Here is a 12,137-nt window from a genome sequence, read left to right as displayed (position 1 = left end):
CAAATCCACTCGCGAAAATTCGCCTTCAGTGTCCCACTCTCTATCTGAGCACGACATTTTGGTAAATTTTCTCACTGTTTACTCCTAAGTAAGCAATATTGGCTTTTACACCTACGGAATTCAAGTTCGGGTAACCGGCCCATTAGGGTGTCCCATTTTGGACGCTGATACAAATGTTTGCCGAATCCAACAGATACTTGGGTGAGTTCAAATAAGCGTCTAATTTGGTGTCCCGAGCTGTTTTAATCGTCATAATCTGAGAAACATGGGCAGATCAAATTTTTTTCTCATTTTCCACACTATTGTTGACTATTACATGCTATTTCCCACTTTATTTGGACTGAAATAAAAATTTAGGAGAACTTTGAATGTGCAAATTGCCTACATTTGTCCCAAATTTGCGTGTCCCCCGTGCCTGGTTCTTGACTTTAAATCGATGTTGCAGCATAACTAGAGTGATTATTTAAGAAAACTTTATCGGAGATGATAGGTAATGCTTTTGAATTTGAGAAAAAAAATACGTCAGTTTGTTTTTTGCTCCATCAATAACTTTTTCACGCGCTAGAATCATTGTCCCGAGCAACAGTCAGCAACAGTCAGGAGAGACATGGCAACGATGTAATAAGCTCTAAATGATTGCTGTAACGTTGAGGTTTTTCCAAAAACGACTTTTTTTGTTTTGATTGAATAGTTCACACGTCGTAGATGGCAAAAATTCTGAAATTCGCAAATTTTTGTGCAAGATTAACGCCATTAATGATGCCAAACAGAATGCTATACACGATAAATAACAGGGCGTCAAGCATACACACACACACTAATATCAGCTCGTAAAATACTTTCGAAGTGTGCGTTAGGGAAAATTTTCTCTTATTCCGATCCTCTAGGACGTGCTACTAAATATTCCGTGAAAAAAAACACCAAAATTGTCTTTACTGTTAGAGATAAGCTTAAAAAACAGCTTATTCCATCCTGTCCCGTTCCATCTTGTCCCGTTCCATCCTGTCCCATATGTTTCCATCCTGTCCCATGTCCCAGTGTAGTGGGACAGAGTGGAAAACTGTTACTGAGACTTGCTTGTTTAAGCCCTGTAGGCGCTCTTTTCTACCGATTTAAGTGAAACTTGGTATTCGGGGGTATTTTTCAATGGGGAACTCGAATTTTTAGTCGAATTTTGAAAATTCGAAAATCCAAGATGGCGGACAAGACCTAAAATGCTATCGCAGCGCCTAATCAACTGAGACTTGTTTGTTTAAGCCCTGTAGGCGCTCTTTTCGACCGATTTAAGTGAAACTTGGTATCCGGGGGTATTTTTCAATGGGGAACTCGAATTTTTAGTCGAATTTTCAAAATTCGAAAATCCAAGATGGCGGACATGGCCTAAAATGCTATCTCAGCGCCTAATCAACTGAGACTTGTTTGTTTAAGCCCTGTAGGCGCTCTTTTCGACCGATTTAAGTGAAACTTGGTACACGGCGGTATTTTTCAATGGGGAACTCGAATTTTTAGTCGAATTTTCAAAATTTGAAAATCCAAGATGGCGGACATGGCCTAAAATGCTGTCTCAGCGCCTAATCAATCGATTTACGCAAAACTTGGTACCCGGGGGTATTTTTGAATGGGAAACTAGAATTTTTAGTCGAATTTTCAAAATTCGAAAATCCAAGATGGCGGACGTGACCTAAAATGCTATCTCAGCACCTAATCAGTCGATTAAAATGAAACTTGGTATCCGGGGGTACTTTTCAATGGGGAACTTAAATTTTTGGTCAAATTTTTAAATTTCAAAAATCCAAGATGGCGGACATGGCCTAAAATGCTATCTCAGAGCCTAATCAATCGATTTACGCGAAACTTGGTACCCATGCGCCGCGGGTATTTTTGAGTGGGGAACTCGAATTTTAGTCAAATTTCCGAGATTCGAAAATCTAAGATGGTGGCCGTGGCTTAAAACACTAGCTCGGTGACTAATTAATTGATTTTAATGGAACTGGACCGAAAAACCATGGTATTAGGAAAAGAAAGGAAATTTTAATAGGGGTGCAATACGGTTTCTTATGTATCTTAGGCTACGAAATCGAAAAATTCCTGTGTTTTTTCCATCGTGCGCAGGTTCTCCCGGAAAATTGACTCTTCTGGAAAAGCTAGATTTTATGGAAAATTCCGATTTCTCCGGAAAAATTCCGAACTTTCCCAGGATAAATCGCATCGATACAGGTAAATAGAGGTGTTCTTCAGAGTCAGCGCCAAAAATATACTCGGAAACCATTGGCAAATCTTCAGAAAATCAAAAATAAAAAAAAAAAAAAAAAAAATAAAACAAAGTTGACCGGTGTAATTGTTATATTAATGTAAGTCCTCAAACTTCTCCTGGCTTTATCACCACTTCAGCGGGTACACGCCCACTCGAAGTTTTAAAATTCGGTGTTTTTGATCCATTTTGTATTGCAATATTCCAAGGAATAAAAGCCTCTTCTCGTGTGAAACGAAAACAGTGCGCATTTTGATAAACAGACGGAACTGTCTAAACGACAAGCAGAATAAGCTTAATATCTTTCATGACGGATGAATTTTTTCTTAATTTTTTTGGTTCTGCAAGATATGAAAGAGTTACATGTTTTCAATTATGCTTTAATTTAGTGCTCGACGATGCTTTTATGACAATTGTGTTCAATTTTTAATTAAAAGTATTATATGTCACCTCTGAGATGAAAATTTAGGAAATCAGGCAAAATTACGGCAAATTTTGGGAAGTGATACACTTGGCGGTGGAAATTCGGGTTTAAGCCCAACTATTAAGCTCGACGAGCTATATTTCCTAAGTCTACACCTAATGATAGTCAAAATAAAGTTTGGTTTGCCCAAAAATTCAGAAAAAAATTTTGGGAGGAAATAGAACCTGGAATTTGACCCTTATTTGAATTCACCCACTTGCCAAAAAAATTGTCTCATGGTTAGAAGATAATCATAAAAGAATCTCAGGAAAACAGTTATTTTTCTCTTAAAATATAGGATCAGAAGTCTCATTCCCCACATTTGCGATTTTCTGGCTCGATTGCATTTTCCAAAAACAAATCTGCGAAATTGCCAGGGTCGCCTAGATGAGAAATCGGTAAAACCACGTAAGTGACTAGCGGGACCACTTAACCTTTAGCTACGACCCTGAGATTTTTTTCTAACCATGAGACAACTCTTAGGCAAGTCTCTCTGTTAGATTTAGCACACTGTTTCAACGCCCAAAACGGGACACCCTACGGCCCAATACTAATATTGCGGGTCAATGGATTAGGGGGGCGGTTAGATCGGCGTATTGCGGGCGACTGAGTGATGCGAAAAAACGCGGTTGATTGAACTTGGTGGCGGCTGTGCGGGCTTTTCACCAGCGACCTTCTGCCTTCTGGCGCTTAATTAACTTCCAGATCGATCACTTGTCGACCTCTTCCCCGGCTGCCGGCCAGCGAACACCGAGTGTAGCGCCACGTTTACTAGATCCCCGGCCAGACACCTGATCCATTCGAGCGCGTCCCCCCCCCCCCCCCCCTTGCAGCGTACGGCCGTATTTGAACTACGTTTACGATTAGGGACTGCAATTCCTGGCTCATTTTAAGAACAACGCTTGCTCCATCAGTTTCCCTATGCACTTACAAGTGCCAGAAATAGTGGTTTCTAAGGGACCTCTAGACTAGGTACGGACTAAACTGCCGTGCTAAAGAAGAGCGACAGATTCGAGAGTTGCCACATTTCCTTCATTTAAATATTTGTTTTTGAGGAAAGTTATGAATATTTTTCCTTTACATTTTCAGGGACTTGAGGTGAAATTGTGAAAAAATAATCTGAAAAATCGGAAGGAAAATATTCATAAGTTTACCAGGGAATTCGTGTTTTATCAAAGGAAATTTGGCAACGCCTGAGGGTTCATACGGCGTTTTTCCTTAGCACGGCAGTACAGCACAACGTTACGTGTTTTCTCTTGAGAATTTCACGAGGAAAACGAATAATGCAAAAGGAAGTCTCTAAATTAACCCCTAAACAAGATATAAGTGTTTTCTATTAACATCGGTTAAATGGAAAAATACAAATGACGTCATTGTACAATCGAACTTCCTTTTGATTTGTGTTTAAAATACTTTTTTAAATCTCGTCCAGGGGTTGATTTCAAAATTTTCTGTTGTGTGAATTGTTTCCTACGTAAGAATTTCAAGAGAAAACATGTGACGTTTTTCTCTAGATTCAGACCTCGTCCATAGTTACCCATTGTAAAATGTAGTCCTATTATCGACGATGATTCTGCAATTGAAATGCGTATCTCGGTTGCGGTGTTTCAAAATTTTCGCTCCTGTTTAATTTTCTGAAAGAAGACCAAACCGACATCACCGTTTGAAATTTTCCCAGAATATATACTTAATCACTGGAGTCTCCAAGAAATGACGTTTATCAGTATTTTCGATTTAGAAAATTAAAAATGACGGACATTCTGCAAGGCCTCAAACTGAGATGCGCATGCATTTCTGCAGTTTTACCATTGCAATGGTAAAACTGCAATGCTATGACATGTCATGGTGGTTCTTTAGAGAGCCATGGCCTCAGAAGGCCCGTATCGAAGACTATACTGCAGAATTACGTATCTTTATTGCGGTGTTTCACAATTTCTGCTCCTATTTTATTTTTTCGTAGAAATGTAGTGAAACCGCATTCTCGCAGAGGTATAACGAAGAATACATTCTCTTGTGGTATTATTTTTGGTCGCGGTAATACCTAAGTTCTTCTTGCTGCGAAATTGAACAGCTGAGTGCCAGAAAATCTCCTTTACCTCAAGATAGAAAAAAAGAGTCTCAGAAATAGCTCGGAGTACATATTCTGATGGAAGGGGAAAAGATTTCCTCGTTTGAAATGGTCAGCAGTCCACGAGCGCAAACTGTTACTAATTAACTCGTTTTCAATTAAAAACAACACCAAAAAAACTTATTGCGCACATGTCAGCGAAAAGAGACCGCACTCCTGGTACATTTTTTTTTTTTTTTTTTTTTTTTTATTCAATTTACCTCCTTGAATGAAGAATGGAATTTAAAAATCTGACGATTAAAGTCACATAAACATTCCTTCCCGCTTACTTTGAAATTTTCTAATTTTCCTTAACTTCATTCACTGTATTTTTACGCACATTCATGGAAAGTGGGTTGTAAAATTATAACGGAACCGACTCCGTAATGTAATTACGTCACTGAAGTCGGGTAGAATATCCACTGAAACAGAATGACAAACGAATTTCGCTTGAAATCATGCGTCTTCACGTGATTCGGCGAAACGTTTTTACTTTTAAGGAAAGTCATCGCCGCTCTCATTGCAGGTATTTGCAATGTCAGATAAAGATTGAATGCAATTGATTCATTTCATGAAATCATAATTTATGTCCTATATCATCAAACGAAAGTGGGCACTGTGTATGTATACTCCTTCGAAAAGACAGAGTATTTTCAACAAAGACATACCTCAGTAGATCCTTTCGACATTACGAGGACTCCTTTAGCCCCCCCCCCCTCTTGTAACGTTTTTTTAACGTAAGTCCCTATCCTTGAACACGTACAAAAAGAATGGCGTGACGCGGTAGAAGGCGCGCCCCCTTCTTACCCTTACAGTGTCACGTATTTTATGAACAGCCCCTTACCTCTTGTCCATTTTGTTATGTTGATAAATGGAAATGGAAAATATATGAAACGTGTAAAGGTGGTATGGCCGGCCAGGTTGGCCTAGCGGTCAGCGCGTCTTACTCCAGACCAATAGGTCCCGGGTTCGAATTCCGGAGGTGGTGACAAATTTTCACGGAACTGACGAGTGGATCTGCAGAAACAGATTCTACTCGGCCGTAATCCCCGAAAATTTGACAGCCGGAACATGGATGTCCCTATCATCCTGTTGTTTAAGGACATTAAATCTCTGTCAATAGTTGGCTGTAGACCTCTGAGAAGAAGTATAAGCCATTAAACCTGAAAAAAAAGAAAAAATAGTAGCCGACAGCTACCGTCGTATGAAGTGAAGTTGACCTCTAATCATATCTAATTCGAATTGGTATTTTTTTTTCTGCTTCAGGCGTTTTCTTCACACTTTTCATCGGTCTGCTCGCAATTACGATAGGAACATTAATCCATGTTTTCGATCCGTATGATCTCATATTCAGGATGGTAAGTAAAATCTATAGTTTTTATTGCATGAACTTTTCCTCCGAATAGCTACGACGAGATTTCGTCACCTGAATAAGATCACTGATCAATCAATCGATTAGCAGTGGTGAGGCGTGATCAATCGATGTCGATATTTCCCCATTTGAAGCTATGGTAAAGAATCGATTATTAAGGTGTTCGTTGCGAACACCCTGTTTTTCGATCCTCTTCCATAGGTTTAAACGGCAGATCAATCGATATATCGCAAAGCACGCCACGCCACTGTTGATTAGGTGTATGCAGCTTATTTGAACCTATGCACGGGTGGCTTCGTAATGTAACAGGGTCCATTCAGTCCGCCGCTATTCTGCCGCAAGGGCTCATCTGTTTTTGTAGTTGCGCCCTATTCTCCAGATAGCTCCAGGCTTTTCACGGCTCATGTGGAAGTCGAGATAAGCCGTTTTAAGTTCCGTCAAAGGAGCGACGAGTTGCTGGCGCAAAGTTCAAGTCGGTTGCACCACTAGGTACCTCTTTACAGAATCCTGTTTTCTAAGATCATTAATAATCATCAGTGGAGGTCCACCAATTCACCTTAGTCCGGGCTCTGGCCCCATGCAAATTACAAATTAATGGTCGAGTTACTTTCGCAAATCACAAAGGCTAGGAAGGACCATCCTCGTAACATTTTACGAGTTTCAACCTACGTCAATGTAAAATTCCCATGAGGTTATTGAGTTATCAAAACAGCTTTTTGATATAGCTGAACGTAAATTTCATGTATATATCTCAATATTGTCGTGCTAGGGAAAAACACCGTATGAACCTTCAGGCGTTGCCACATTCCCTTGATAAAATGCGAATTCATTGGGAAAGTTGTGATTATTATTCCTCAAATTTTGCAGACAATTTTGTTTGTAGTTTATTCTAATATGTCTGAATATTTCGAAGGAAAATATTCATAACTTTCTTTATAAATACATGTTTTATCTAGAGAAATTTGGCAACTCTCGAATGTTCATGCGGCGGTTTTCCTTAGCACGGCAGAATACTGTTGTGCTTAGGAGAAACGCCGCACAGCGGATCGAGTCAATGGGAGAGGTCGGACAAAATTTGGAAACTTTAAAAGTTCATAACTCCATTATTACAAAACGCTGAGGTCTTAAAAGCGGTACCATTGGTCTTATCGTAAACTCTCCAAGAGAAAGCACCGCCAGACTTTAAAATTTCTTGAAATAAACATTTAATATGCGGTTTTTGTCAAAAATTTCATGTCTGACCTCTCTCCTAAACTTGATCCACTGTGCGCCGTTTGGACATTCCATGTTTCCAAATTTCCTCATGGGAAAAATTTATTTTTGAGGATAGTTATAACTTTTTTCCTTTGAAATTTTCAGAAACTTAAGATCAAACTACGAACAAAATTTCCCGAAAAATTGGACGAGAAATTAGCTCGAATCGTGCAGAGAATTCTCCTAAAATTTAAAAAATATAAAGACCTTTCGAATTTTTCAGGAAATCCGTATTTAATCGGGGGAAATTTGATAACGCTCGAGTTTTTGACGACGCATTTTCTAAACGGCTGTGTTGATAACCGAGTATAGGACGATGATATCGTTAATATCACCTTGATGCAACTATATGCGCTCTATGGACATCCGTGTTGCGTTCTAAAAATTGAAGGCGCCCCGGTCATTCTAGCCCATGAAGCAGAATGCACCCAGCTGTCGCAACTCCGTTTAGTGGCAGGTTAAAATATCCTGATGTGTTGCGAAAATAAATTTTCCAGTCTTCTAATTGCTTTAGCGTTTGTCAGAGAAATTCATGTTGCCAGTTGCCACATTCATATTCGAAATAGTGGGTCACTCGCCTTAGCGCGCACTGCCTCACGGAGTAGAAAAGCCGGAGCGCCTTCAATTTTTCCACATGCAACACGCGTGTCCATTGAGTACGAATAGTTGTATCACGACGATAGTTGCAACATTATTGGATAAGTTACTCGTGCTGACTGAGATATTAGGCGTTAGAGGAGCGACCCATCTTACTCTAATGGATTGTCGTTTAATGAATAAAATTATGAAGTGTGTCTAAAAATGCCACCGTTTTTAACTAAAAAAACAACTTTAATATTTTTTATTTTACGAGGGACGATTTCACCAGTTGATGTTACCCGGGGATTTAAACAGTTCTGCCGTGCTAAGGAAAAACACCGTATGAGCCTTCAGACGTTGCTATATTTCCTTCAATAGAAACCTAATTTCCTAGGAAAATTTTGAATATTTTTCTTCAATTTTTTCGGACAATTTTGTTCACAATTTTATCTAAAGCGTCTGAAAATTTCAAGGAAAAATATACGCATAATTTTCTTCAAAAATAACTGTTTTATCCAGGGCAATTTGGCAACTCGCGAATATTCATACGGCGTTTTTCCTTAGCTTGGCAGTGTTGTTGTCACTAAAATTTAGCGATCAGTCGTGATACATCGTTGCAAAGTTTATATGATGTTTCCCAGACCAATCGTGCAAGGCATTTTCTCTGTTATTTTAGGTTCGCTAATGTTTAGGACGGTAGAGTTGAATAGGGACTCGATGTCGCAGTTGGATATAAATATCCAAAGCCCGTGCAAATAATGGAGCAGATATCCTTTTCTGTCCTCTTGTCTTGGTTTTTATCAGAGAATTTTATCCAGGCACATGCATAATGGTGCGCCAATCGCTGCTGTGTGCGCTGCTTCAGAGAGCAGAGTGGCCGAAGCGCCTTCAATTTTGTCACATGCAACACGCGTGTCTATATAACCCAAATAGCTTAATTTTAAGGCACTATTATCAGCATCATTGAATGTGTTGCTCAAGTTCCCTGAGTGTCGTTTGAAGACTTGAACTAAGAAATGCTAATTTTTTGAAGTGCTTCGAATGGGGATGGGGCAAAATTTTATCAGTTAATGTTACTCTGTTTACTCAAAAAACTTCACCTCAACTTCGGACTTATTCAATCAATATTCTCTCCCCACAAATCTTTGGATACTCTCTGCAATTACGCTTTTCTCATTTTATTTCAGAAAGTTACATTTTCGGAAGGCGGAGAGACGTATGAAATGTGGAGGAAACCACCCGTAGACGTTTACCTCAAGGTATATTTGTTCAATGTCACCAACAGAGAAGCATTTCTGCAAGGCAAGGAGCATTTAAAAGTGCAAGAAGTGGGACCCTATGTATATAAGTAAGTAGCTCCAGACACGCATATCCTCATTAGCTGCGTTGTCAAAGTAAACTGGTTAAGACCGTTCAGAGACGGAATTATCCGATTCCAAACGGTCGGCGTTATTGGATCCGTTAGAATTTTCCGATGACCACCCTTCGTTTACATACAGAAAGCCCAACGTTTCTACCAAATGCTTAACGATCACAGGAGGTTGACAGGATCGTTGAGTTTCGTTTGCAAACGGAGGAACCAAACGGAATCGGACAAGTTTACCTCGACAATGCACCAATTCTAACCTTAGTCCTTTATTGTGTTCCATTAACATCATCCAGCTTAAACGTTAGGACTACTCTTTGCATGCAAAAAGGAATTACCATTTCGGGCTCAACTCCTTTTCTTCTATCTCTTTTTTTCCCTCCCCGTCCGTTCCAGTTTCCTCCCTCTCCCCCACTTTGATTTTCCCTATGCGAGTAAATACTTTTACTTATGAACCAGGAATAGTGGTTCCCAGATGCAAATGTAGTTCATTTTATGTTTTTCGACTTTTACTGTTGATTAATATGGATTTTATCAATTGCAGTCCTTCTGGGGGAAAATGTGCCCTCTCTTCTTTCAATTATGTATAAAAAAATTCCAAAGTGCTAATTTTTTTATTATTATAACTGAAACGACCAGGGGTCTATGACATAGGACAATTGGACGTATTTCTATCAAAAGGAACTAAGCGCCATAGGAGGAGGAAGAGAGAGGGGGGCTTGGATTGGCGGGTGTTGCGGACCGCGATGCTCGTTCCGTCCTATACTCGCAATGCTTTTTCATGGCGCTTAGTTCCGTTTGACAGAACGCGCTATTCAGAATTCAAAAATCTTCATGAGGAACTCAAATTGGCGCTTAGTTCCGTTTAACAGAAATGCGTCCAATTGGAAATATCATTTATAAGATCACGGCAGAACTCACTTTATGTTAAATGAAGTAATACTTTGTAATTTGAAAAGCGCAAACAATTCAATTTTGCTCGCATTAAACAAACAAATTCGTGGATTCTTTTTGATCACAAATACTCGTATTGCTTCCACCGATGAGCGTATAATTTTACTGAAAAGTAACACGGTTTGTTTTAAATCTAAAAAGATTATTCAGAGAATTTCTGCAAAGAGAAATCTCGTTTTTATCATTTTTTTTTTTTTTTTTTTTTTTTTTTTTTTTTTTTTTTTTTTTTTGCGGACTGTGCTACTGTGGACAATCTGCCTCCTCGAGTGGGTGCCGGGCTTATTTGGACGTATTTCTACCAAACGGAGCCATATGCATTATGACGTGAGCCCTGTTATGCATATATTCTTATGGGACTCAGGGCTCATGCCTTCATGCACATATAGTTAGTTTTAGCAGAAATACGTCCATTTAGCCTTCTAAAATTGCATGCACATGCTCACATGCGATAACTAGAATGGAAGATAATCGGCGGCTCATTCTCGCTTTGATTTTTAGAGAATCTATGGAGCATCTGAACCCCTCATTCAACCCTAACGGGACAATAACAGCGACACCAATCCATCCACTAACATGGGTACCTCACCTTAGCAACGGAACCGAAGAAGATATCCTTATTCTGCCTAACATTGCATTGTTGGTAAGTTTCTGTTTTTTTCCATCAAAAACGCCTAATTTCGAAACTCTAGGTTCATTGTTAGCCTATCGTTTTTTGAGATCATCCATGTTTATTTCCGGTATAGAATATATTGTACTTTTTTATTCTATCCTCCTCTCTCTTTCACTTTTCGAATATGATTTGATGTTTAAAAAGCCATGAAAGTATACTCAAAAACTTAACCTTTGAAGCTTTCAAAGAAGCTCAGGAGTGCTGTTCTCAGGCGTTAGATAATTTTTCCTAATTTTTTTTTCTCACCACACGTTTTCCTAATACTTTTTTGTCCCATCACATCACAAGCTCTACTTTTTAATAGACATGCGATTTTTTGGGGGTTTGTTCACAGAGTTTCGCGAACGTCATGTCTCAAGCGTCGTATTTTTCGAAAATGGCGGTGAATTTGCTGATCAAACAGACGCAATCCTTCCCGCTGGTCGAACAGACGGCGCGGGAGTTCATGTTCGGCTACGAAAGCACGCTGGTCACGTTAGGCAACAAATTCATGCCGTCCTGGATTGTCTTCGACAAATTGGGCTTGATTGACCGGGTAAGCGTTCATCCTGCTTGCTTCCGCACAATTCAATCACAACTTCTTCGAACGGATCTGCATTATTCATAAACAAATGCTATTCAACACCTCAGATGTATATATCTTCGTCGATTTTCACCTAGAGGTCCACTAGACTGACTTCCATCAGCTATAGCAAATGATAATCTCTGAGCAGATGAGTCTCCAAAGGCGCTCAGTGGATTGAGTCAATAGGAGAGGTCGGTCAAAATTTGGAAACTTGAAACGCCTATAACTCCATTTATACAAACTTTGAGGTTCCATAAGTGGTTCCATTGGTTTTCTCGTAAAATTTTCCTCTGGAAGCACCCCTTGAACTTTAAAGTGTGACGAAATAACCACCAAAATTCGCAGTTTTAGTCAAAAATTTCATTCCGACCTCTCTAATTGACTCGATCTACTGCGTGGCGATTCTCGCAAGTTGAGAATCCTGTTTATGTTTTACAATTTGAGACGCAGAATTCATTAGTGGCATAAAAAAATCGAATTATTAGTTAAAAATGGGCATCGTGAGGTCCTCAAAATAAGTACCACCGTTACATGCCAAAAAGGTAATATATGGGCC

General features: G+C 39.4%; 1 protein-coding gene across 3 annotated transcripts in view; it reads left to right on the top strand.

The window, feature by feature from the left end:
- Window positions 1–12,137, top strand: part of LOC109032033 (scavenger receptor class B member 1) — a 111,194-nt gene that overhangs the window by 86,975 nt on the left and 12,082 nt on the right. For all 3 annotated transcript variants that reach the window (XM_019043929.2, XM_019043931.2, XM_072296209.1), the window contains exons 2-5: window positions 6,088–6,179; window positions 9,214–9,374; window positions 10,845–10,986; window positions 11,351–11,551. In XM_019043929.2, coding sequence (XP_018899474.1) covers window positions 6,088–6,179; window positions 9,214–9,374; window positions 10,845–10,986; window positions 11,351–11,551 — 596 coding nt within the window. The remainder of the gene's footprint in view (window positions 1–6,087; window positions 6,180–9,213; window positions 9,375–10,844; window positions 10,987–11,350; window positions 11,552–12,137) is intronic.

This window comes from Bemisia tabaci, chromosome 2 (assembly GCF_918797505.1).
Source record: "Bemisia tabaci chromosome 2, PGI_BMITA_v3".
NCBI lineage: Eukaryota > Metazoa > Arthropoda > Insecta > Hemiptera > Aleyrodidae > Bemisia > Bemisia tabaci.
The sequence above is the reverse complement of the archived record's forward strand: the minus strand, read 5'-3'. Positions and strand labels throughout refer to the sequence as shown.